Consider the following 27,301-nt stretch of genomic DNA (forward strand, 5'->3'; position numbering starts at 1 on the left):
TGCCTTATCAGTCAAACAAGCTCAAACGAACAGGGCTGTAGCCTGCTGGTCCATCGATCTCGGCAACTCGATCTCCAACGCATGGAATAAGTGTCTTTCGATTCTTTTCTCTCTCTCTGCAAAAGTAAAAGAAGAAAGTGATCAAAGTAATCAGTATTATTAGCATGTAGGACCACTCACAAGCATGATCAGACAAAAAGAATATCACATCGGTGTGCACCACAAGGCATGCATGCACGAGGTGATTTATATATAAAAGAAGTATAATCAGAGGGAAGCAAAGCCATATATATAGTATATGTCATCAGCTTCATCATAGTAAGGGTGTATAAGATGGTATTGTACAAGGAAGCCTTGCAACAAATAAAACTGGCTAAGGACCACACCAGCTAAGCATGCATGCAATGGTGGTACACTATTTTTCTTTTGTAAATTAAATCATGGAGTGGTGAACTACTACTCTTCGTTTCAAATTGTAAGTGGTTTTAGTCTTTTTTTTCTAAATCAAATTTCTCTAACTCTAACTAACTCCACAGAAATACATAAACATTTACAACATGGAGCAAAATTTAATTTATTAGATACACCATGCATGATATATTTTTTATAGTATATTTATTTGAATATATTTCCTAATAACTTGGTGAATGTTAGATAATTAAGTTTGACATAGGACAAAGCTAAAAATGGCTCACAATTAGAACAGAAGAAGAAGTAGTACATTTATAATTGCATTGGTTCTACTTTCGGTGCTCTCTTATAAGGGTCTATTTCTACCATCAAAAAATAAGGGTCTATTTTGTAAATGGTAGGATGATGACCACTTATCGGTCACTCTTTTGAACCATCGGAATAGCACAACCGACCATTTATATTCTACAGGAACTTTACAGTACCACCAAATAGGATGATTAAGAAAGAATGAGTTCTCGAGGCATTGATATTAACAAAAGTTTTTCCCCTATACGGGCTGCACTTTAATCCAGTTAATTTTCCGCCTTAATCTCTGGCAACCCATGTGAATCAGGGGTGGATTAAAGTGTAGCTAAACAAGACCTCTACATGTTTACTAGTGTATATATATAAGAACGGAGATAAAAAAAAAAGATCTCGCTCGGTGCAATAGTAAACTCTCTCCATTTTATGTACTAGTCGTCTTAGGTATGGATTATATTAGTGTCCTTGTCTCCACCTATACGCACACCCTTACAACCTTGTTCAATTTGGTGGAGATTGGAGGGTGATTAAAGGAGATTGAAAGGGAGCGATGGGCATTAAATCCCCTTACAAGAGTTAAAATCTCCCAATCCCCTACAGTTCTCTTGGGAGAGGATTAACCGAATAAGGCCCACCCAGGCGTAGTAAGCTAGGAACCACGCTATCCAAATATATTGGTAAGTGAAAGTGCAACTCATGATAGATAGAAAAATAGTAGCTGTGACTATCCATATCTTTTTTTTCTTTTAGAATACGCAGGAGAGAGCTCCTTTGAAATGCGGGAGATTTTTCATGTTGTGTACGTTTATTCTATGAAAATAAATTAATTCCTGTGAAATTTGTATATGGTTACTGTTGGTGTTTCGAATCACTAAATAGTAAATTTGTGATTTGAGTATCTGGCCCGGATGGTGTGCTCGGAGGACACAAGGATTTATACTGGTTCGGGCGAAATGTCTCTATGTTCAGTCTGTTGCTGCTCGTGTTACCGGCACTAGTTTGTAGAAGGGGTTACAAACAGGCGAGAGAGCGAGCAGGTCCCTAGCCTCTGGTGAAAAGGTCGAACGGAGTTTAGTCTCATTGAACTCGTTGAGCCGTTAGCGTCATACCCTTCGTGGAGCATCCTACTTCCCCTTTTATAGATAAAGGGGAAGGCGCGGGTTACACGAGACAAAGAGAGAGAGAAAAGCGAAGGAGAAGAAGGTCTCCGGGTTCGCGGCGCCCTTCATCTCCTTTACGTGGGTCCCGTCGGTCCTATAGATGATGACGGGGACGGCTCCACGTCGTGACCCTGTTCATCACTGACGCTATACGCGCGCGTCGTCAGCCGATCGTGGCGCTCCACTCCGTCCCGGCGGGCGGCATGGTTAGCAGATACCCTCGTCGGAAGTCGTACGAGGATTAGGTAGCATAGCGCCGGTACGCCTGACAGTGTTGACGATGTGAGTCCTCAGGTATGGCCCGTCGTGGTCGCAGGTCACGTCAAGACACGCTTACTCCCTTTTTCTAGTGTCAGAAGTTTGACCCTGGGTTCGTACTCTTAGACCCGTAGTGGTTGGAGACGGTATGGACCCCGTCGGACGAGGCGAAATCCCCCTTCGAGGGGTCAGGCGTGATGGAGCCCGCGCCCTCGGGGTCGGGCGAGACGGAGCCCACACCCTCGGGGTCAGACATGACAGAGCCCGCGCCCGAGGGGTCTGGCGAGATGGGGCGCGCGCCCTCGGGATCGGGCGAGACGGGGCTTGCGCCCTCAAGGTCAGGCGTGACGAAGCCCGCGCCCTCGGGGTCGGACGACATGGAGCCCACACCCTCGGGGTCGGACGAGACCAAAATATGCTCTTGACCATCCGGGCGAGTTAACGTTCGCGGCCATCAGTTTTCTTCTTCTAGGTATCCCTAATACTGGTACCCGACGGCTGTAAAATTCATGCATCTCATCAAAGGGGCTCTAAATGTGTAGCCTCAACGTAGTAAGTAGAAAGATGCATAGGCTGCGTGATGCGCTATATATAATAGTTCGGCAAAGTCATGCGATGCGCTACTTGCAATGAGAGCAAGGCATATATACTCGCTTGCTATATCGAGTAGCATGCATGCAGCATGATGAGTCGATCACAGTGCAATGCAAGACAAGCTAGGCCGTCCCTGCTTTCCGGCCTCTTTCGTCCCTTTTGCGTTCGTTTCTTTATTACTTTTCGCGTGTTGCCGACGACGCTCATGCATGGTGCATCATGGTCCCATTGAGCGAGAGTAAGCAGTGTTACGCTTGGAACAATCTCTTTCTTTGTCTACATGCATGTCTTAAAGCTTCTTCTTCCAACCTTCTCTAATAACCAATCATCTTTATTTAGTAATAAACCATTTCTAATGTCGGAAAACACCAATCAACCATAGAAATGGGGCGGTCTATAACATGGCCTGTCGTCCCTAGAGATCATTTTCTAGAAATGATAAAACTATTGTAAAAAAATTAAATAGCAAAAAAAACTTCATATTTTAATTTTAATTTTAATCTCGGTAGAAGCCCACTAACCAGAGCACATGATTTTTCACACATGCGTTTCCTACGATTTAAATACTGACCTCTTACCTCGTATAGTATATTGCCCGTGCTAACGCTACAGTGGCATCTAGAAAAAATGACATTGGTGTTCTAGCTATCAATTTTTTATGTGTTTTTTAATCACTGCTTTAGATCAGGACTACTTAAGGAAAAAAAGAAACCTGAAACTACAATTGATGAAGATTTAATAATAAGAAAAAATAACTTAGTGATGAAAGGATCACCATAATACTTGGCAGAGCCTCATCTACACCACATAAATTTGCTTCAGACTGACCACCTAAAATCCGAATCATTTATTTAATTAAGTAATTAAAATAATTGCAAGGTACATACAAAAAAGCACTAAAAAGATCACTTATACCTTTTAAATCCATTTACAAACAGTTCCAAAATCTGAAATCCACTTAAAAATTAACGCCGCCAACTCAACCCGGTATTAACACCTGAGTCCAAAACAATTAGCAAACAGTTAGTTGTAACCAGGTCTCCGTTCGCTTCTCTTATAATCCGTACTTTTCAGCTTCTTTTTTTTTCAGCCGGAACAATGTTTTTCTCTCACAACAAATCAGCCGGAACAATGTTTTGGCTTGTTTTTTCAGCGAAGCGAATGGGGCCCAGAATTTTTTGCTGGCTAGATCATGGATTCAATGAATAAGTCAGAACATGAGTAATCCCTATCTGATCAGGTGGTTCATATGTGTCTACTTCTCAACAAGCTTGTGATCCTAGTATTCACGAGTTCATATATGCATCTACAGGTATCCAAATATTCAGTTTAATAGTAAGGCAAATATTCAGGTTGTACCCTTTCTCTGCTATGCCAAATATTTGAATCAAGCATGGGAGATAATGGGACTTGAAATTGCTGTCAGAAACTGCTAGCAATAGAAGTTCTTCCCAACTGTATGTGTAGTAACAGAATTAAGGAACTGAAGTCCACCAGCAGAAGGCGCGCAATGATGCATTCAAAGCTCGCAGATTCTTGTCACCTACAGTACAAAGTCTCCAACCATGCATCGTCAGTTGCCAAATTCCATTTCAGCGGAAGCAGCGCATCGCTTTTTCATAGCACGGCCACAGTCCGTAATTACAAACAACTAATAATTGTTAAATTCTACAAGTTTGATTCTTCTGAAAAAAAAAATCAATGCATTGGCCTGTACATGTCAATGCCTGCCTGCTCATGGCATTTTCAAGTGCGTATATATCTGATAATCCAGATGCTTTTGCAGGCCAGCAACTCAAACTGAATCCAATGAATAATCATAAGATCGGCATTGCACTGACACAATTCAGATACGAGTTTCAGTTAATAATTAAACTGGCCTAATTAATCAGGAACCATTTTGAATTCAGACCAAACATAATCAGAAGTCTAGACTATTCATATTTGTTTGAATCAGTAATAGACTATTGCAGCTAAATTGTAGGCTCTGTTCCCTGCTTCTACGATGAAGGCAAGGAGGAGAGGATGGACAGCCTGTGGGAGGAACCGAACGACGATCATCTTTGCATGGATCTCTGTTGAGTTGGTGACGTTTTCGAACCCGGGCAGGAAGGCAACATCCGTGTTGTCTGGGTAACTCACGAAACGGAGTACGGCGTCACCGTAGAGCTCGAAGGCCAGGAGCGCACCGCGTCGATGCTAGCGTGGAATGCCTCGGCGGCGAATTCCGCGTCCTCCACGGGCGTGAAGGTGTTGCCCCGCCTCGTCCTCGGCGGGAGTGCCGCAACAGCAGCCATTGCCGCCGGCAACCAGAGCTAGGATTTCGAGCCCGCTCATGGGGGCCGCGCTGCGCGCCCTCGACGTCGTCTTCGCGTCGCCGCTCGCCTGCCCTCGCGAGCGCGACGGGGACGGAGCACGGGCACCGATGCGCAACCGCCCCGCGCCGTCAAGTCGTCGTTCCACGGTCACTGGAGTCGTGTTTTTTTCAGGAAAAAAGAGAGAGAAGCATGGATCGAACTGTGGCTGCCGAATAGGGGCGTGGAGTGCTGAGCGCCGGCGTGGAGGGCAGACACGTTAAACATGAGCTGTCCGATTTGGATGAGTAATGAGAGAGAATGGCTAAGAGATAATCTGGTGCATCCGTTTTGATGGTGTTATATTTTCTGGGTGCATTCATGGGTGTGGATGTAGCAAAGGTTATGACTGTGGAGCAGGCATTTGTTGTGTGGCTGTAAATTTATTCTAACTGGTGCATTATAGGGTAGGGTAGATGAATCCCCCTCGACCACCATGACATATAATCACTTGTGACATAATATACAATGATATCCTTTTGTATTAACTTATGTGAATCTTGTACCGGATATTTCACCCATCTCATGAAAAAAGATCAACTATAAATTTTTAGATTTTATTGAGCACTACAACTTTAGTATAGGATCCGTCTCCATCCGAGGTGGTTTGAAACAATTGAAAATTTAAATTTTAGAATCTAAGAAATTAAAACGTAAATTTGGATGACTAAATGGTCAAATAAAAGGGTAATCAACTAGAAAGTTGTATATTGTATCGAGCTCTATTATTTTTATATAAATTTTATATTCATCAAATTTTATTTGAAAATATTTTTTTATGTGCAACACCTATTTCTAATAGTGGACTGTAATATCAACTGCCCTTAGAAATCAATTTCCCTGGTTAAAAATACTAACAAGCATCTACAAATATCATTTATAGAGGCAGCTGATGTTACAACTGCCCATGAGAACAAAGGGCATTTTGGGGGCACAAGGACAATGTGGGATGTGGAAAATCGGCGGATGGAAAAATCCTCTTTCACTCTAATCTAATGTTATAAGAGAGGAGGAGGATAGCTACATGATAAGAAAAACGAGACTAACTAAAGTAAAACAATTTGATTTAAGTTTAAAACAACAACAACTTGATTTAGGAGGGGAGAAGAGATACATATAACAAAAGAGAAACCGTTACTTTGCTGACAATCTCTATCATCAACGCTGCAAACTGTAGAAAGAGCGGGCCCACCCAATCCGCTGCGTCATGGGCCTCCGTAATAAATAAACTGGGCCGAACTGGCGTAGCGCACCACACCAACGGCAGGCCCAGCCCAACTTTGGGGAGCGCCTCCCGGTGGGTCCCACCAAAATTCGAACGATTTCAAATCTCCCTCTCCCCCATCGGCTCCGTTGCGCTGCGCTCCCATTCTTTCCCCCTTTCCAATTGTTCCATCCGAATCGAGAGGCGCCTCCACATCCGCCCGCCATGTCCGCGCGAGGGGTGCGCCCGGGGGTGCTGCACCACAAGGAGAACAACCTGGCGGACGCGCAGCCCTGGAAGCGCCAGCGCACCGCCGGCGGGACCGGGAGGGCGCCGCTCGCCGCCGCGCCGCCGCCGACGGAGGAGCCCATGGTGTTCGCGGGCAGGGAGGACGTCGAAGCCCTCCTCAACGAGAAGATGAAGGGGAAGAACAAGATGGACTACAAGGTTTGTCGCTCCTCCCGTTCCTGGATGTTGTGCTTCCATTAGTACCTTCCCGTCGCTTGTTCCTGTGTATCTCCAGTGAACTTACTCGTCGATGCCTCGATTCAACTCGAAAGATTGTATAGATGCCATTTTTTTTAAACAAAAACGACAAATACCTGCTCGCGTGCTCCTCTGCCTGCGCTCATGTGAATTGGCTGTGTTAATTTCAGGCGTATGCTCATTCTCCGGGTCAATTCTGATGCTAGGTGATAGATGCGTCAACTTTCTGTACATTTGTTTCACTTGTCGCCTGTTAATAACCTGCATGCCCCCCTTAGCTGACTGTACTAATAACTTGCCAGCTCTGACACACTGTTCTCATGTGTGCTGTGAGCTGCTTAGCGTATCAGCAGTGTTTCTGGACTACTGAAACTACAGAGAAATGCACCGGTAACTTAAGGCCATTCACTATTCCTTTCGACAAGTAAGCATCAGTGAATTGGATAGCAAACTGTATTTTGGAAGAAGAAAATAAAGGTTCCAACCTGTAAAAACAGATATGTTTAATTTAAACATAAAAAATAATAAAGTTTCTGCCCATGGTACTGACGGTGATTCCACTGAAACTAGCTCCTAGGACCTTTGCAATGTTTTGACATCTGATATTTTAGGTCTGACTTCACCATTTTATTTATAATGACTTCCTGCCCTTGGTGATTCGGTTACCCTGGCTGCGCAGGGGAAGAGCGAGCAGATGATGGAATACATCAAGAAGGTTCGAGCCTGTATCAGATGGCTTCTTGAGAGGGAAGACGCAAATCTTGCTGAAATCGAGAGGATCAATGGTCAGCTTGGGGCGACACACAAACAACATTCTGAGATAGGTACCAACCTTTGCAATTATCGCACCATGGATACTTCCTTTCTTCTACATTCTTCTGACTGAATTTTTTATTGCTTCATATAGTGGCTGACTTGGAGAATACTATTGAAGAAACAAAATCAATCTGCGAGGAACTTCAAAAACAAGTTGCATCTCTACAAGAGGCTCTGAAGATAGTGGAGGCCGAAAAAATGGTGGGTGACTTGTGCTTCTGGCTTAATATCATCTTATTACTCTTGTGTCACTCTCAGTTTCATTAAAAATGCAGGATGCCCTGAGGTCTCTAAGAGATGAAAGGGAAGCAAGGATGGGTGTGGAATCTTTGCGCAATGGACTTTTAGAAGATCTGAACAGGGCAAAGTTGGAGGACAAACGCCTCAATGACCAGGTATACACTAACGCCTTTTGTGAATCTCCCCATCCATAAAAAAACTCCTTTGAATTATTATTTATCAACCATGCAATCCTCATTTGCTACTGTTTATGTTTTGCTTGCTCGTTGTTACCCTTAGATTAAGATGCTTCAGGACACAAATAAGAGGCTTCAAGAATATAACACAAGCTTGCAGCAATACAATAGCAACCTCCAAGCAGATGCAGCAAAGAATGCTGAAACAATAGCAAAGCTGCAAAAGGAGAAGAATACTATGGTCGAGACAATGAATGGTCTGAAAGATCATGCTAACTCGGTAAAAATGCAGCTAGACATGGCAAAGGCAAGATCTCTGTTACATCCTGTCAGTATGCTTCTTTATTGGATTTGTTTATAGAGAATTATCCTGATGTCTTGATTATGCCGTTGTCTTTCTAGTCTTTGCAAAATGAAGCTGCAAAGCAAAAGACCGATTTATTGAAGGAAGTTGAAAGTCTTAGAATGGAGCTTCAGCATGTAAGAGAGGAACGTGACACTAAATCTGCTCAAGTAGATTCTTTGCTGGCTGATATTGGAACATACAAAGAAATGACTGGAAAAACTGTCATTGAGTTAGACAGTGCCATGGCAAACACCTCTGCCCTTGAGGTATGACTATGTGTCTAGATAATTCGATCATTATCTAGATAATTGAAACTGGCTAACACGTTTTCAATGAAATAGGAAACATGTTCATCCCAAAGAAAGATGATAGAGACATTGGAAATTAAGCTTGCATCTGCCAATGAAAAGTCAAAGGTGTGTACATGCCTATTTCTTCATTAATCATTAAATATAATGATGTTGTGTTATATTTCAGTAGGCACAAGTTTATCTATATGTTTCTTACTGTATCAAGTGTCACACTGTGTAGGAAAAATATTGCATAGATGTTTAATACCTTGAACCTTCTCTTAACTGTACAGAGGTCTGATATGACGGCCTCAGAAACCATGACTGAGTATGAGAACATGAAGAAAATGTTGGAGAGTGCTCTGTCGCGCCTTGAAGAGGCTGAGCAAACAATTCTGGACGGAGAGAAGTTACGGAAAAAGTTACATAACACAATTCTTGTAAGGAATTCTCTTAAGGTCTCAAAGATCCAGTATATATACATATATTCTATTTGGCTGTTCCTGAATTTGTTTCTTTGCAGGAGTTGAAGGGAAACATCAGGGTATTTTGTAGAGTAAGGCCTTTGCTGCCAAATGAATCAGGAGCGGTCTCATATCCAAAGAGTGGAGAAAACTTAGGCCGAGGCATTGAGTTGTTACATAATGGTAAGAGTCATGTTTACATTCATTTTTGTAGTTTTAGACTTCGATATAGAGTATTTAGAATATTGATTGTGACATAATTGCATTTCTTATTATTTCAGCACAAGGATATTCATTTACTTTTGATAAAGTATTTGATCATTCGGCATCACAAGAACACGTGTTCATAGAAATATCTCAACTCGTCCAAAGTGCCCTAGATGGCTATAAGGTACAGTATTTGGATGGCTATAACTGAGATTACCTTTACTAACTCTAGAAAAAAATGTTTTTTGGTTTGTTTTTCCATTATCTAGTTTTCTTAGAATGCAACTAAAAAATGGTAAATCATTTAGGTTTGCCTATTTGCCTACGGGCAAACTGGTTCCGGTAAAACATATACAATGATGGGCAATCCTGAGTTAGAAGATCAAAAAGGAATGATACCACGATCTCTGGAGCAGATTTTTCAAGCTAGCCAGGCACTTAACTCACAGGGTTGGAGATATAAGATGCAGGTGTGTTTTTGGTAATTTACTTATTTAATTGAACTAACCAGTGAACAAGTTTTCTGTAACTGTTATCATGGTGTATTTTTAACTTTCAGGCCTCAATGTTGGAGATTTACAATGAGACCATACGCGACTTGCTTGTGACGAATCGCATGGCTGCTCAGGATGGTGGTCCTTCAAAGTACAGTATCAAGCATGATGCCAATGGTAACACAAATGTGTCGGACCTTACGGTCATTGACGTAACTAGTATCAACGAAGTTTCTTCTCTCCTCAGGCGGGCTGCTCAGAGCAGGTTATACACTTCTTTATTTTCAAAGTTTCAGCATTAAGTATTTGGTCATAAGAGTATATAATAGGAAAACTCTACTGATCATGAGTGTTCATTTGTGTGCCATAATTTTTTGGCTGAAGATGTGTTAAATGATGTAGCTATGTAAAGAAGTCACTACATTATATTCCGTTGACTGTCATCATGACAAGACAGTATTCATTGGATCATTTTTTGTATTTAAACTTCAGGCGAGTCACTTGTTTGATGATACCCATTATATGGTTATGATCAACTCTCAAATATATAAAAAAAACATGGTACCAATTGATATTTTCTTAAGCAAAAAGTAAATCTGGATGCTGAAGATAATCAGCTCAGGTTTAAGTTCTTCACTATCTACTTCACTGTGTACTCCATGCTAGTTTGTCTTTTCAGCACAGATGCTAATTTTCTTAAACCTGTATGGTAATATCCTCAAGTTTCGATAATATCACTGTAATTGTGTTCTCAAACTTCTTTTTGAGTTCTACATTTGAGAATTGAGTGCTGCAGGATGAGTCGGTTCTGGTGCATTGAACCTAAAACAGTTATTTATTCATTTTGTTTTCAGATCAGTTGGGAGAACACAAATGAATGAGGAATCATCCAGAAGTCACTGTGTTTTCACTCTTCGGATATTCGGTGTAAATGAGGTATATTCTTATTCACATGTAACATTGATTGGCATGTTGTCTTTTTGTCTATAACTGACCATTTTTCTTTTCAGGGAACGGATCAACAAGTGCAAGGAGTGCTCAATCTTATAGATCTAGCAGGCAGTGAGCGTCTGAACAAAAGTGGTGCCACTGGTGATCGGCTGAAAGAGACTCTGGTAATTTGCCATCTGGTTCCTTAGCATTGTTTGTGTTTTAGCTTATATATATATATTCTGTAATAACGAATAAGCATGGTTTTGTTCCGACATAGGCTATCAATAAAAGCTTGTCATGCTTAAGTGATGTCATCTTCTCGATTGCAAAGAAAGAGGAACATGTTCCGTTCAGGAACTCAAAACTGACATATCTGCTCCAGGTATTCCCTTTTCCTCAGTAACTGGCACTCTTGTTCCAATCCATTGGCTTCTTTAAATGTATCGTCTTAACTGATCCTTTTGGCCCCTTTCCAACACAGCCGTGTCTCGGAGGGGACTCCAAGACGCTGATGTTTGTGAATCTTTCTCCTGAGGTATCCTCGACTGGGGAGTCTCTTTGCTCACTCCGGTTTGCTGCAAGGGTGAACTCCTGCGAGATCGGGATCCCCCGGCGCCAAACCCAGACGCGGAGCTCACAATGACGAACAATGGTGAAGTCTGTTTGCCTGTGGATTGGCAGGTTCCATCTGCCTGCGAGCTGTGTGGCAGTGTATGTTTGTGTTGATTTGGTGATGCAACCGATCATTTGCATCCGTTGTTTGGAGGTGGTGTGAGTTTGTGGCCTTGTTGATTGTGCTAACGGATGGCAGCGGTGTGCTGGCCTATTTAATCTTAGGATCTGATTTGATCAAACCTGATCTGATTTGTGTGTTGGCATGTGTTTCTTCCATTTTCTTTTTACTTTCATTCTTAGTCTTGATTTGTTGTTGCCAAGTGCCAATGCCTCTGAGCTGGGCTGGGCGTTTATGTAAACAACTGTCTACTGTCTGACAGGCTCAGTCTGACATGATAATTATATTTTCCTGCTCTGTGAATTGTGCCTGTAGACAGATACTACCAAGATAGGAGTATTTATTTATACATCATCATATATATGAATGAATTCTGGCATGGTTTTGCTAGGCCATCTTCGCCATGAGCTCCTGGAGGATGACCTTGGTCTCGGCGTAGCGGCCGCTGATCCTGTCGTCGTCCTTGGCGGTGACGGCCTCCTGGAGCGTCTCGAAGCTGTCGAAGAGGCGGTTGGCGAGGTCGACGAAGGGGGGCTTGTCGTCGGCGGCGGAGATGAGCTTGTCGAAGTCGTAGTACATGAAGGTGGACTTGAGGCGGAGGTACTTGTTGACGTAGTTGGAGGCGTCCTTGCCGAGCAGGTCCTCCAGCGCCAGCAGGTCGAAGGCCGTGCTGCGCAGCCGGTACGCGTGCGCCGCGAAGCTGGGGCCGATGTCCGCCATGTAGATGCCGTTCTTCAGGAAGGACCGCGTCCCTGTGTTGGCGTTGTTGATCTCCTCTGCAACAGAGAGAAGAAAGCTTTGCCAATGATTCAGAAGCTCGTCAGTGCTTGTGCCAGTGTTTACTGAATACTGAATGAACAATCGTCGGTCTGCAAGTGAGTGGTGACTGGTGAAGCAGCTAGGATGGCTTACTGTTGACGATCTTGGGCGTGGGCAAGGGGAACTCGGTGAGCCACCAGCCGTTGTTGGCCGGCTCCTCGTCGCCGGCGTCAGTTGCGGCGGCGACGGCGCGTGGGCGGAGCAGGACGGCGCACGCGAAGCTGAGGCCGAGGCCCACGCAGGCTGACCTCCTGGACGGGGACGGCTGCTGCTGGGAGGAGGAGGATGAGGAGGCTTGGCACGTCACGTGCATCGCCGGTCGGCTCGGCCAGAGTAGACGGAGGCTACCGCCGGAGAAGGCATGGCAGCAGCTTGCGGCCGTGGTGGTAGCTGCCGGCGGTGCGTTGAGATAAGTGGCCATTGGGACGGACGACTCTGGGGAGTGAGGAGCTAGGGGGTGTGGATAGAGCGGGCGACGGGCGACGGCACCATCGTCAGATTCAGATCAGAAAAAGGAAGAAGGAAGAAAGCGGCTGCCGGCCGTTTTGACACCCTGCCGTTCGGATGAGGTTTGCAGTTGCCATTGCATCTAGGAAATTTGGGCTGGGCTGTAATGTTTTCTTCTATTGGGCTTTACTGGGCTCGCTCATATTACACCGTGTTACGTTTGTGCTCAGTGCCTGAAACCATTCACGTTTCAACCCGAAGCTGTAAAATCCCTTCACCTTTTGAGTTTTTGACATTCACTCAAATTCACAGTTTTTTAGGTGTCATTTTAACGTGTAACATGGCCAGCCGTTTGTCTAAATAAATATTGGAATTTACTAGTTGCTTGAAAGTTTTGGAAAAAATGTCTAAATAATTTATTTATTAGTGAGATGAAGAAAAATAGGACTTTAAACTTAAATGAACATTTTTTCTTTACTATATGTTGATGATACTAAAATCCATACCAAGTTGATTTATGTTCCGGATAATTATATGCGCAAAATAAACTTGTATAGGTGTTTGATGATTATTTTTAATAGAAATAATCATGTATTGTGTGACAAGATGAACATGAGAATATGTTTATTTGGCACATATTATTGACACGTACGATTATAGGCGTGCGTGATTTATTGGTTGAGCCTATGACACATGAGCTCCACTATTTGGTTCTGAGATATAATTAAACTAGAATAAAATATACACGTCAAAAGAGCTCTGATCTCTATATATACTACGTGCGTGTAACAAGATTTTCCCGGCTAGCTTGCGTGGAATATTCAATGATTTTGGATCTTTTACCGAAAGTAATAATCCAGATTGAAGGAGCTAACTACCAATATCTAATCCAAATTAAAGATGCGTACCTGTTTGCTTGGCCAAGGAGCTGATCCCGGCCTCCTGATCCCTATGTAAAGCACACGTACACCATGCGGAGGCCAAAAGATGCTGCGCTCTGCTCACGCATATAGACACCGGCGCCCTGCTGCTCGTAGAGGACGCCGTGTCAAGAACAGAGATGGCGGCGCCGGCGCCGGCGCCGGCGCCTGCCTGCTCCACGCCATGCGTACGTACGCATCTACCAAAAGCTGCTCCATGATCGTGCATCTAAACGCGGCACGCAAGCCTCGGCACATCGTGAAGGACTACCTCGCCTTCAGCGACATGTTTCGATCTGGATAGCAAAGCGCCTGATGGCGGCTGTCCGTGATCTCGAGTTCGATTATTTACCTCTGTGGAGCTCGGGACGCTATTAATTGCGGCGAAGGGTTTCCCTCACCGAGCTTGATAATCTGGTACGATGCGCAGGGCTGGAAAACCCCGCTCCTCGCAGCGCGCGAGACGGGAAACCCCTGCTCGTCATGATGATGAGAAAATCAAGATGTGTGAGACGAGAAAACCCTGCTCGTCGCAGCGCGCGAGAAAATCAAGATGTGCGAGACGGGAAAACCCCGCTTTGTCACAGCGTGTGAGATAGGGAAACCCCGCTCGTCGCAGCGCGTGAGACGAAAAACCTCCGCTCGTCACGATGACAAGATCAAGACGCGCGAGGGGAAAACCCCACTAAATATTGGAGGTTTTCCGCAAGTTCATCTTGCAGATGTAATTAACCGGACGCGTCCAAGAGGCCCCAGGAATCGGCGAACTACACGTTTTTTCTACAAGTCAGACCTCTCCTTAAGCATGACGCTGAAGACAGAAGAGGACATTTTTTTCATTGATCATGTATTATGTATATTCAAGAAAGAATTAATGCAATATGTGGTTCTCGAATGTGTGCATGTGTCTCCTTTGCATTACATTATTTTTATTTAATGTCTTCGTTCGGTTTTCGACCAAACAATAGGAAAAAGGTTAAGTGGCATATAAATGTGGACACTGTTCCTAATTTGGCCCTCTAGTTGCTGTACGTACAATGCACGCGGAGTACTACTATCATGGTTATGGTTGTACTACTACTACAAGTAGTAATCATTTACTGCGGTGCCTCTCTCCAATCCAAGGAGGTAAAGGTTATCCATAGCACTCGCAGCTTCTCCTTGTGAAGCACCATGGCAGGTCTCAAGCGTTCATGGCGACGACCGACGAAGGCCTCTCTGTGCCACTGTGTGTGTGATCCCACAGTTGATCACCACCACCGGTCTTGTGCGACGACACGAGTAAACTCCACTGCTGAGAGTGAGAGCACTCAGCTTCTCACCAAGGCCACGAGACAGAGGCAGGAGGACGAGTCGGACGGCCGAGAAGAGAAGCAGCAGAGCGGCAGCGGCCATGCGGGGCGGCTGCTACGTGGGCAAGGCGTCTTGACTCATCCTCGATGCCGTCGAGCAGGGAAGGAGAAGGAGCTGCTGCACAGAGAGAGGGAGAGGTGGATTTGTTAGAGGAGTTTGCTGCCGTTGATGCACTGTTTCTTCAGCTTGTCCTATAATTCAGTTACAATTTTGTTGGGTTTTCATCGTCACCGTCAGGATCTCACAAAATCAGTCTGCGCGCGTCTCTCTTGCCCAAAAATCTCTGCTGTTCCTTACAGTTCGTTGCACTCTGCACAATCTGCATTCTTTGCTGAGAATCCTGTAGTGTTTCTCGGCGAAATTCAAGCCATTTTCCCGTAAAAGCAAACGATTGATTTTGTATGGGAGCCCCTCCCGAACTGGGACAGGCTCTCCTCTCCCCCCAACCCAAGCCCTCCCCTCCCTCAATCCGCCTTCTACTTTCTCTCTCCCCGCGCCCGCCGCCGATGCTCTCCACAGTCCACACTGCTAGCTACAAGCATCTCTCTACTCACCGCCTGTAGGGACCATGGGCTCCATCGTGGCCGCGCGGGGTGGAGGCGGCCGCCGCCAAGAATCCGTTTCCTCCCGAGGGGAATCGCCGAATCGGACACTGGCACGCCTGCCGCGTGAACCTCGCAACAAGGCTGCGTGAGCGGCAGCGAGCCATGCGGAGCGTGACGCAGCGGGAGCTTCCCCGGGCGTCGTCGTGGCTAGATAGGGTGGCTGGCGGTGGATCTTGGTGTCCTCTGCTCAGATCCATGCGATGAGCGGGCGGCGGCGTGGACCTCCCGAAGGTGACGATGGCAAGGGGACATCTGGATACAAAATTGGTGGCCGAGCCACTGGACTTCTTCCCTCGCGCATCGTCTGCTCCCTAGCACAGGTGCGAGGTGAGATGCACGCTCTGCACCTGCCACACACACTCAGCACCGTCGTCTCCATGCCCAACAGCTCGATTGGTATGTTCTCACCAGTTTAGTTCGTCGCGTGTTCATAGTCCCGTTGTCTCCATGCAGCTGTCCATGGTCGTCGTTGGCGATCTCCTCCATGCTCTGGAGGAGGTGAGACGCTCGTGAGATCTAGCCTCTCTTTCTTCAGAGACAACGCCAAGCTTGCCATGCCAGGATCTCCACTCACGAATATAGGTGTTGTAGCACAGATGTACACCACCTGTTCGACGGAAAGCTGCCTCAGATGCATCTGTTTATGGCCGAAAAAAACTCTTTTTAAATAACATATCAAAATATATTACAGTTAAAATGCTAAAAGATGACTTTATGCTTTATAGAAAGTCATTTAGTAATGACGGCCTGAATTGAAGATTCTATATAATCAACGATGCACCCAACTCTTAGATAATAACTACTCAGAACTTTATTGTCTCAATTTACCTGCAAGCAGTTTATATGCAGGCATAGATCAATTCCTTTTGGTATGTCCAAAATTATCCTTTTTACTTGTTGAAAAACTGTATTACATACGAATTGGTATGCCTTTTTTTTATTCAATACCTTTTTATTGTCAAACCCTAGCATTTCACATAGGGGATTACGTTGAAACGAAAGATAGCAACTACACAGGAAATATCAGTATTTCATAGTCACTGCAAGATTAAAATAGCTTCCACAGATTAGGCTTTTCCTTAGGGATTCATAATTTAATTTCTAGCCATGATTACCAGTTTGCAACTTTATATAATATAATGCTATAATGGCTAATGCCCTAGGGCTGGGATTCATAGTTTCATTTCTAACCATGATATAATTTCATTTCTTCGTGCAGCAATACCAAGATCATTAGTATCTCACAGGCACTAAGGCCCCGTTTAGTTTCCAAAAAATTTTGCGCAGTACCCGTCACATCAAATCTTGCGGCACATGCATGGAGTACTAAATGTAGACGAAAAAAAAAACTAATTACACAGTTGGATGAAAAATCGCGAGACGAAACTTTTGAACCTAATTAGTCTATAATTATACACTAATTATCAAATACAAACGAAAGTGCTACAGTAGCCCAAACCCAAAATTTTTTGGATCTAGGTTCTACGTGGCTGCCATCGCCTCAGTTTCTTCTTTAGACAGATGATGGTACCGCAACTCTCTATTATAATAGTATCAGATGCAGGTCTCTGCATCTAGGCCTGCCAGAAAAACTTCACCTGTTCGCTTTATAGTTTCTGTGACTTATAAATCGACTAATGTTGTTTTATTATAAGAGAAAAATAATGTATCATAATTGATATTATCAAGCGAACAGGGTGTTAGCATTCCTTACGTGTCGCCACATACCAGGTCCATGATTGTGCCTTTGTCATCTCTAGGGGGAAAAAAGAAACAGAGCAACAGGCTTGCTACACCACATCGAACTGAGACATGCAAGTAAGCGAACTGAACCGAACACGTGAGGACAAGGGGCATTTACATATTTATCATCGTTACGGATGACATCTTACACTGTATCACTGACAGATGAGTCACTGACATAATATTTTTTTATACCACTTACATTGTAAATATGTAAATATTCCAAGGACAGGAGGGCAGAGTGTCATCTCTGTGGTGTGCAAAACTATAGGCGCATGCTGCCTGTTTTGTGTTTGGACTAGCTGTCAGCTGAGCTCTGCTTCTCTGAACTCAGCAATGCCAAATGGCCAAGCATCAGTTAGTAAGCAGAACGTACCCAATTAACGCTGAAAGAGTGAGGATAGATTTATCCTATCAGCAGTGGACAGATGAGTAGAGTCAACCATGCATGGCTGGATCTCAGATGGTCAAGGCCAAGGCCATCCCGACGGGCGACGGCGAGCGTCAGCCTGTTCGTTTGGCTGTGGCTTGTCGTAAACGATCGTAAATTTCCAGCTAGAATAGTATTTTTCTCTCACACAAACCAGCCAGTAGTATTTCTTCATGAACCAGCCAACCGAACAGACTGCGTCAAGCCAACCTTGGCCTCGAACACGCGATTGCTCGTCGCACAAGACGATCTTGGGGCCGGCCGGCGCAGCCGTGGGCGTGGAGACAGTGGGCATGTCGTCGGTGGACGACGGCACGGAAGAAGGCTCCGGTGCTGCCATGGTAGGCGTTGGCATCGTCTGCTCTCGCTGGCTGCCTGCCGGGACGCGGCAACTGCTTTGACCACCGCCGGCTAGCTTCATTCTCGCGCCAAATGATGCCAGGCCACGTTCCGTTCCGTGATGCCAAAGCGGGCTCCATGTGGACGACCTTCACCGAATCAAAAGCCTGCCGAGGTCCACTAAATTCGATTCCTTGCGGACTTTCAACTATTTGTTTTGGATCCAAATTTTATCTTCCAGAAATATTCAGACATTTTTCTTTTCTTTTTATATGCTACGTCTACACATAGGCTGTTTGCTCGGTCATATTCGGTTTATAAGCCATGGCTTATCAGTCAATGAACAGTATTTATCTCCCACACCAAATCAGTCAACAGTACTTTCAGCCATGGCTTATAAGCCAAACAAGCCCAAATGAACAGGACGAAAGTGAATTTTTTTTTTACCATGCTACAGGAATTTCAACAAAAATAGTTACGTACATGTTGGATTTAGGAATATATGGTCATGCTTGATGCCTCGGCTATCTCTTATACTTCCTCATCACTTCTTTTTACATGTCACATTAGGTTTGTCCTAAGTCCAATATTCTAAAAAAAATATAAAGTTATTTCTTATGGTAAATATTTTTTTTAAATTATATGAGCTTTTCTACAAATTGACAGTCAACCATAGAAATGTTTGACTCTACACAAAACTAAAACAACAGTCTTTATGAAGAAAAAAACTTAAACAACAATCCGTTTGAAGTTGGGGAATTAGGTTCTGTCCGTAATAAAATGGGCTACAAAGGAGAGAAACTAAGTTAATTTCGTTAGTTTTGCACTTGAGCAATCCTGATGCATCGTTTCTGGATAGTTGAACGCTTGAAAGACAAGCTAAGCTACTTGGTGCCACATTAACTATTTAATTTAGCCTTGCACATACATCAGACTGTGTCCAACAACCACGACCCAAAATACAAGACCCATTTATCCTTTGGGTAGCGCTACAGGTAAAGGATTCAATACCTATTTTTGGTCTTCTCCAACAAGAAGACCCAAAAGACAACAATTTATGTAAATGGGTCGATAGGAGAGGGGATACTTAGATTTAGGTTATGTCTCTCCCAGCACATAAAATAGGTCTTCTATATAGATACTCTGTTGAAGGCTATAGGTATTATGTTGGAGACCTATTTTAGGTTTGAGTTCCACGATGAGTTTTCCGTTGGAGATAGCCTGAAGCACAGCATATGCATACACACTACCCATACACTCTGTGATTGAGCCTGTATGTCATCACAATCACTACGACTGTCAGACAATGCTAAAAAAATTTTGTTGGGTACCAGTAGTAGTATTTAATCATTTAAGAACTCTGAGCACACATATCATTCAGACCATAAATACAGGTCGTGTTCACCAAATACCAAGTGTGTTGGAAGAACGCTGATAAATTTATTCCATCAGAAGTGACAACGAATACATATTATACACTAATAATAAATAAAGTAGTAGCAGTATAATAATCGAATCAAAAGGCAAAACAACAACAAAAACGGAAAACTTCTCAGCAACAAACTGTCGGTGCGCCGCACAATGCAATAATGAATGGCTGTATATATTTATCTGCAAAAATCATCCGTGTCACGACTCGCTCTCACATGGCCAAGGCCATGGCGACGGCGAGCCCCACGAGTGCCTTGCCTGCGAGCGTGGCGGCGCCAGACGACGACTTGGGCGACGGTGCGGCGGTGGGCGAGGACACGTTGGGCAGCTCGCCGTCGGTGGACGTGGCGGCGGCGTCGGGAGCCGGCGCGGCCGGGGCCGGGGTCGGGGCGACGCTCCTCTTGTGGCGGGGCTTGGTCGTCTTAGCGGGCGCCGGCGCGGTGGCCGCGGCGGCGGCGACGGTGACCTCGAGCTTCATGCCCGCGGCGCAGTGGCCGGGAATGCTGCAGATGAAGTAGCGCTTGCCTGGCGCGGAGAGCTTCACGGTGGCGCTCCCGCTGGTGTAGGACTTGACGGGGTTGGCGCCCGAGCAGGCGTCGTAGCCGGCCTTGGTCACCTCCGTGACGTCGTGCGACGAAGAGAACTTGAAGGCTGCGGGCAGATCCAGCACGAGAAGCATCGTCATATATATATATTGCTACTGCAGTATTGCCTGACAATGGCAATTGAAAAATGCAGCATATATTGTGTGTTTTGTGTTCTTACACAAGGTGTCGCCCTGCTTGAACGTCTGCTTGGCGGACCAGGCGTCGTAGCCGTTGCCGCTGGCGTCCCAGGAGCCGTCGCCTCCCACGGGGTGGTCAGCCGCCGCGGCGAGCTGCACCGCCAGAGCGGCCACGGCAGCGACGGCGAGGATGGCGGCCTTGGCCATTGCCATTATATATCTCTGACCAGAGATCTTCTTTCTTCTCTTCTTAGCTTCCTGATGCGGATCTGGCTGGCTGGCTGGCTGGCTATCTAGAGGCAGCTAACGGCTGTGCAGCGACCTGAGCTGCGCAATGCAGTAGAGAGAACTGAAGCGCGCTTGTGGTAATGGACTGATGGCTCCTGCACACTGGGTGGCCTCGCTTTCGCTTATATAGATGGAGCAAACTGGGGCTCGGGAATGCGGGATGCATGCAATGGACAGCAAGGTGGCGTGGCGGTCGTCGTCGTCAGAGCCTACGCCTGATGGAGCCTCACTCACTGACTGATTGACAGGGAGGGAGAGAGACAGACAGAACATGCAGCTAAGCTAGCTGCTAGCTGTTGGGGTTCAACTTCAACCTCGATCAGCTTCAAACTTCAACTCAACTACCCCTCCTGTACGTTGCTTCCTGCCGCCATATTTTATTGCAAAAAAGTTGAGAATTGGGCACGCAATGCTGCTCTTCTTCTTCTTGCTTGGCTTGCATTGCAAAGAAGAGGGATGTCCATGTGCAGATGCATGATTATAATGTGAATGTGAACCAAACCAACAGTAGTGCTTCTTAATAAATTAAGAATGGATTTAGTATGCCCTTCCGCGTACACGTACATCCATCAGCTGCGACTAGTAGTATATACATATTCTAATCCATCCGTCGTCGGTTGGCTGGGCATAGTTAAATGATGATTGTTTACAGGTAACGTCTCCACGTTAGTTTGGCGACTTGGACGGAGGCCGAAAAGCTCGGCAAACTATACTCGCTGTGTGTGTTCATGGCTTCCACACACTAAGGAATAGGGATACCAAGGAAAGCTTACTTACAAATTAAACTATTCTAATTAAGCATTGATTGTTGATAGGATGGCATGTTTGCTTCACATTGCCGTTTAGCAGCTGCTAGGCGTTTGCAGCCAGGGAAAGGGAGAGCACCTATCATGCATCATCCCGGCCGCCCCGGGAGACACAAAATAAAATGCATATACCACTTCGTCAAGGCATATATCTATTGACAGTTTGACACATTCAACTTTGGTTACTCATATATATACACGTATTATTGTTGTACCCTAGGCCGTGGCGTGCAGGCGTTCGTGGCCTAGTCGGCGCGGTGGGCGCGTCCGGGCGCGGCGGGCATGCATGGCGGCGGGCACGTGCGGCGGCCAGGCACGGCAGCTGGCAGGCGTGGCGGCCGCGTGCGGGTAGGCGGGGGGGGGGGGGGGTGCGTGCGGTGAGCGATATTTACCTGGGACTGCCGCGCCGTGAGGGATGGCGCGGAGGCGCCGCGCCAAGATCGGTGGCGCAGCAGACCCTGCCACGTCACCGGTCAGCGCCGCGCCAAGATCGGTGGCGCAGCAAACCCTGCCACGTCATCCCTCCCGCCGCGCCACCATGCATGGCGCGGCCCAGGCGTTTCGCCACGCCATGACAATAAGCGCGGTCAAAAGTGTTAGTTTAAAAATAAAATAAAATAGTGTTAGATTTAAAATTAGTTGAAAAAAAGTGTTAAAAAAACGGAAAGGGAGAGCACCTATCATGCATCATCCCAGCCGCCCCGGGAGACACAAAATAAAATGCATATACCACTTCGTCAAGGCATATATCTAATGACAGTTTGAGACATTAAACTTTGGTTACTCATATATATACACGTATTATTGTTGTACCCTAGACCACCATGTCTCAACATTCCATTCCAACTATTGGAAAATGTTTTATATCTTCATAATCATAACATCTTTAGTACTCCCTCCGTTCCAAATTTTAAAAATCGTTCTGGCTTTTCTACATAGCGTTGATTATGTATCTAAATATAGCTTGTATCTAGGTGTATAGTAAAAACAATGTTCCAAGAAAAACTAGAACAAACTATAATTTGGAACAGAGAGAGTAGTAATGAAAGCCTCCTGAATCAGTACTATTTAGTGGTCCTTCGGTTGAAGCTAGTGTTTGGTTCGAGGACGAGGACATCATACATAGGTGGGATATCCCGCTTTGAGACGGTCTTTGGTTCTGAGATAGGCAGAGTCAGAGACGTTCCATCAACGAATATGCTTCCTAGATCTGAGCACTGTATGCCACAACGCCAAAATCTTTATCACCGTCGGCTCGCAAACCCCTATCACTGTTGTTTTTTTCGAGTCGGTGATGTTATTTAGCAGTGATGGGGGTCCATGCCCGCTGGATTAAAGCCAATGGTGAAAAAATTGGTCCGGCAAGGTCCCTTGTTTGTGCCCATCGCTCCTTGCGTCCGCGCGCCATGGCTGCTCGAGTTCGCTCCCTCGCGTGGTTGTGCCGCCGCTCACCCAAATTTCGGCCAAGGCCCTTGGTGGCTGCTCGTGCCCTCTCATCGCGGCCACTTGCCCAGATCTAGGTCAAGTCGTCGCTCGCCGGGAGGGGAGCCACCCCGCGTGGCCCTTGTGCCCTCACGCAGTGGAAGGGAGGACCTGGCCAGCATGCGCAGGAGGGAGAGGGAGGGAGGGGGCCATCCCCATGAGGAAGAGCAAGGGCGGAAAAGATAATAGGGAAGAGGATTATTATAAGTCTATAGCTAACTAGTGCACAAGCTCTAAAAATATTATGAGAAAAGAAAGTAGACCATGTCTTAATGATAAAGTACTATGTTCTAATAGTGGATTATTGTATGGGCCGGCTGACGGTAGGCTGTAAATCAACATACAACTAGCAGTGGGTTGTATTTAGCCACGGTCTAGAATGGAGAATTGGCGTTGGCATTGGCTTCCGTGTACAGTAGTGTGACTCTGAAACAGAGACGTTGGGGTTTGCGTTTTCGTGGGTCCGCAAGATTCCAGGTCGATCATAGAGTTGTTAACAAATGAATGACAAGGCTAACTGGTGGATCGATGCAAATGAGAAAATTGTGCTCCTACTCGAACGCGTCGCATACACCTGCCTATGAATTTACTTACTTTGGAGCCACCAGCCACCCATGTGCTTACCCTTTGCCTTTCAATCAATCCACAGCTTTGTGCATAACTTTGCATTGCCACGAGCAGAGGTGCATTCTGACCAACGCGCGCTTCCCCCCTAAACTCTAGTAGGAGTAATAGTACCATTTGTTTGTGCCGTTGCTTCTTCCAAATTTGACCAGTACGACTAATTCTCATTATTAGCTCATTAGTTCATGGGCAAGGGCTATATTTATGCTTCGTACATGCACTACTACTAAACGAGGAACACGGCCGGCAGACACAATGCCTCCTCATACGTCTCAATATTGAAGATATGTGTGACCATCCATGCTAAGTTGAAGATTAGAATCGTCCTAGTGAAAAGCTAGGTTATACCACAAAAAAACTAACAACTATATGCATCGTTAGATGATGGAAAGGCTCCTACAACTACAAGTTATATTTCCTTCTAATAAACAAATCTTAATGGTTCTAGTTTTTCTTTAGCTAGCTCTATATCTATTTATCATCAGTGTTCTCCATAGAATCATCAATGCTCTCCATAGAATCAGTAAATGCCTTGTTTGGTATATCCTTCCTAGGAAGCACTTCCTGAGAAGCTATACGCCTATACACTTTTAATGTGAGAAGCGTCCTATATTGAAGTCCTTCTTCCTAAAATAACAATGTGAGTGTTAACTAAGCCCAGCTCAGTTGGTTAAGTTCTTTGTGGTGGAACCTACCTACCTGGGTTTAAGCCCTCGACTTGGTACGCGTGTTCGTATTTTTCTGGATTTATTTTAGAATTTAACGGTGTTGTACTTTCAGTGATAGGCGACATTCCCGTCGACAGCGAGGCGCCCGTGGTGACTCCGTCAATCTCGAGATGTGCCGGCACAATGCTCATAGGGGTAGTGTTTGTGTATGTGTGTTCATAGAGATGAGTGTTGTTTGCATGTTGAGCGTCTGCATCTGTACTTGTGTAATTCATAAAAAAAAATCACAATGTGAGTGACTAAAGCAAAATTTCTCGGAAAAAAATGAGGTAGGGAAAATCAGGAAGCTGTCTCTGAAGATCGTTAACCACGCTACCCAAGCTTGAGCTTGGGCCCATGAGCAAGGTGGTACCATTCTCTTGCACAATAATTGGACTCATCACGCATATCTTTTTTTTTTTTTTTTGGAGGGGACTCATCACGCATATCAATGATATAGAAAGCGAGCTTTCTGCTTTCCCCTGGAGAATGCCGCCGTCGATCAGAGTTTTTTAATGTAAAAGCCCAGCAGCCCAACCGTAGGCAACCTTTTAGGCCCAGAGGTGACTAATGGTTTACCTTCTTTCTTTGGGCTGAACGAACCTATTTGACCAGTTTGACAAGCCCACTTGTTTTTTTTGTATATAAGGGAAGCCCAGTTTCGTAAAGCCGACATGGGTGACACTCACATCCCAATTCGTGATCATAGAGACGGTGATGACGGGGAAAAAAGTTCAGAACAAGAGTCATCATGTATAATAATAATTAAGTTAATTACAAATTGTTTTCTTTTACCACAAATAACAAGCAATGAACCATCGAACCAATTCGATGTTTCATCAAAATGTATTGATGCCATGTAAGGGCTGATCGACATGAAAGTGCAACACGACGAACTTGAAATGAAAAAAAAAAGAAAGAAAAGTGAGAGAGCCGGAGGAAGCTAGGAGTAGAATGGAATGAAAAATCTCAGAGATCAGCATGCCACATTGCCATGCATGCGACACGCGATGGTCGTCGTCGTCATGGGACGGTCATCATATCAGTCGACGTAGATGGCGCATGTGGCCCTGATCTCGCCGTCGGTGCCGGTGCGCACGGCGATCCTCCCCATTTTGAGCATGGAGACGCTGAAGTCCTGGAAGAAGGTCGGGGCGTAGGAGGCGTTGGTGGCCATGAGCGTCACGTAGGGCGCGGTGAAGCTGTCTTCCAGCAGCGCGGCGTCGGAGGCCAGCAGCGCCCGGTGGTTGTACACGGACTGGAAGTAGCCCGTGTCGAAGGTGGTCGGCGACACCTGGTCCAGCGTCTGCACGCTGGCCATGTGCTTCGGCGTGCACACCGCCGTGAGGTTCTTGGCGTACTCCGGGTCCAGCGCCGGGTCCTGGTCGCCGGCGCCGGTGTAGTTGTACAGGCGTTGGGAGAAGGACGAGCAGTGCGCGACGCCGATGGTGTGGGCGGCGGAGAGCACGGTCATGTCCTTCATGCTGAGGTTCTGGGCGGCGAAGTACTGCGTGAGGACGGTGACGTTGCCGTCGGCGGGGGGCAGGGACCGCTCCGCGTCCTCCTTGCGGGACACGTTGCCGTCGCGCCGGCCGGTCTCCACCTGGTACGCGGGGCCCTTGGTGAAGTTGACGGCGTCGCGCGCCGCCATGGCCATGATGTCGGCGCAGGACACGGTGAGCGGGCAGGACTCCTCCACCTTGGCCTTCACGTCCTCGATGGCCTCGTACCCGCGCACCGTGGCGTTCGGATCCGCGTCGCGCTGCGCCGTGCCGTTGTGCGACTTGAGCATGATGGTGGCGTCGCACCCGGCGGCGAAGCAGTCGTGGAAGTGCAGGCGGAGCAGGCTTGCTGGGAGCGTCACGTCGTCGGCGAACTTGGCCAGCAGCGCCTCGCGCACCAGGTCCTCCACGCCCGGGCACGTCTCGTTGTAGTAATCGTACTGAAGCTGCGCCTGCGCGCCCAGGGACAGGATCAGGGTCGCCGCCACCGCGAGCTGGAGCACCGCCGGCCTGCGGAACAAGGACGACGACGACGACAGGCCGGAGGAGGCCATGGCGGGCTGCTAGGTTGATGGATTATTGCTTGCTGCTTATTGGATGGTGAGGATTGATGACGGCGAGGTACAAGTATACAAGACAACACTATGTATGTATTTATAGGCTAGGCCACATTTCGTTTCGATGAAACACGCTAGTACGTAGGTAACAAGAACAAGGATTCAAAGACGATGATGATCTTATTTGTTTAAGAAATAAAGAAATGTGGGCCGAGACGTGCGAGAGATCGAACAGAGAACGAACGAAGAAGAAGAATGCATGTTGATTCGTCCGCGGTGGCAGCCGCGTTGACCTTAGGTTGCTGGATATGCGCGCAGTTCATGGTCGGCATGACATGACCACCACCTCCTCCGGCACCGTCGTCGACGACGTGCAGGCCATTGCCATGTGCCCAACAAACGGCGACAGAGGAGACGAGACCACCCGTAGCTGGATGCACCAATGCAAATGGGTTAGGGACTTGTAATTGTGAGGAGTATACTACTATTTCCTAAACACTAGTAGTGGCCACACACAAATTTGACTTGTTATTCTGGATAACTCTTCTTCTTCTTCTTCTTCCTGTGTTCCACTTTCATGCATGTTCTCGCTTTATTCTTGGCCGCCGGACAAAGGATTGAATTGCGTGTTCCTTTTGCGTGCGTGCAGTGTCTTGTGTTTTTCAGACTTTACATTATGCTACTGTTACACAGGCCATGTTTAGTTTCACCAAAATCTAAACTTTGGCACTATACAAAAAGAAGATTCCCTGTCACATCAAACTTGCGATACATGTATGGAGTACTAAATGTTGACGAAATCAAAAACTAATTGCACAGTTTGGTTGTACTTTGCGAGACGAACGTTTTGAGCCTAATTAGTCAACGATTGGACAATTATTACTAAATACAAATGAAATGCTACAGTGCATTACAGTGATCTACAGTGAATCGGGCGGCGCCAACTTCGACGAACTAAACGCGGCCACATTTGGATCGACTGCAATATAATCTTTCAGCTGATGGGGCCCTTGATGAATGATGAGGCACAGACGAACCATGTGGCATCTTGT

General features: G+C 46.0%; 4 protein-coding genes across 4 annotated transcripts; 1 reads left to right on the top strand and 3 right to left on the bottom strand.

Moving 5' to 3' along the window:
• The first annotated feature begins 6,464 nt into the window (after positions 1–6,464).
• Positions 6,465–11,605, top strand: LOC136544934 (kinesin-like protein KIN-14N). Its single transcript, XM_066536991.1, has 16 exons — positions 6,465–6,734; positions 7,453–7,597; positions 7,681–7,790; positions 7,865–7,984; positions 8,109–8,312; positions 8,408–8,617; positions 8,693–8,767; positions 8,935–9,081; positions 9,165–9,288; positions 9,387–9,496; positions 9,621–9,782; positions 9,872–10,071; positions 10,661–10,742; positions 10,817–10,921; positions 11,017–11,121; positions 11,221–11,605. Exons 1-16 carry the CDS (start codon positions 6,513–6,515, stop codon positions 11,380–11,382), a joined length of 2,283 nt encoding a protein of 760 aa, XP_066393088.1. The 5' UTR covers positions 6,465–6,512; the 3' UTR covers positions 11,383–11,605.
• A 137-nt stretch (positions 11,606–11,742) lies between these two features.
• LOC136544936 (photosynthetic NDH subunit of lumenal location 3, chloroplastic-like) lies at positions 11,743–12,788 on the bottom strand. The gene is made up of 2 exons (XM_066536992.1): positions 12,385–12,788; positions 11,743–12,248 (listed from the first exon to the last, which is right to left on the bottom strand). The coding sequence occupies exons 1-2, from the start codon at positions 12,710–12,712 to the stop codon at positions 11,860–11,862; spliced, it is 717 nt and encodes a 238-aa protein (XP_066393089.1). The 5' UTR covers positions 12,713–12,788; the 3' UTR covers positions 11,743–11,859.
• Positions 12,789–19,563: 6,775 nt separating this feature from the next.
• On the bottom strand, positions 19,564–20,651 carry LOC136544937 (mavicyanin-like). The gene is made up of 2 exons (XM_066536993.1): positions 20,325–20,651; positions 19,564–20,210 (listed from the first exon to the last, which is right to left on the bottom strand). Exons 1-2 carry the CDS (start codon positions 20,494–20,496, stop codon positions 19,771–19,773), a joined length of 612 nt encoding a protein of 203 aa, XP_066393090.1. The 5' UTR covers positions 20,497–20,651; the 3' UTR covers positions 19,564–19,770.
• Positions 20,652–25,158: 4,507 nt separating this feature from the next.
• LOC136544938 (peroxidase 3-like) lies at positions 25,159–26,246 on the bottom strand. Its single transcript, XM_066536994.1, has one exon. The coding sequence runs from the start codon at positions 26,244–26,246 to the stop codon at positions 25,233–25,235; it is 1,014 nt and encodes a 337-aa protein (XP_066393091.1). The 3' UTR covers positions 25,159–25,232.
• Positions 26,247–27,301: the final 1,055 nt, after the last annotated feature.

This window comes from Miscanthus floridulus, chromosome 3 (genome assembly GCF_019320115.1).
Source record: "Miscanthus floridulus cultivar M001 chromosome 3, ASM1932011v1, whole genome shotgun sequence".
In the NCBI taxonomy this organism is placed as follows: domain Eukaryota; kingdom Viridiplantae; phylum Streptophyta; class Magnoliopsida; order Poales; family Poaceae; genus Miscanthus; species Miscanthus floridulus.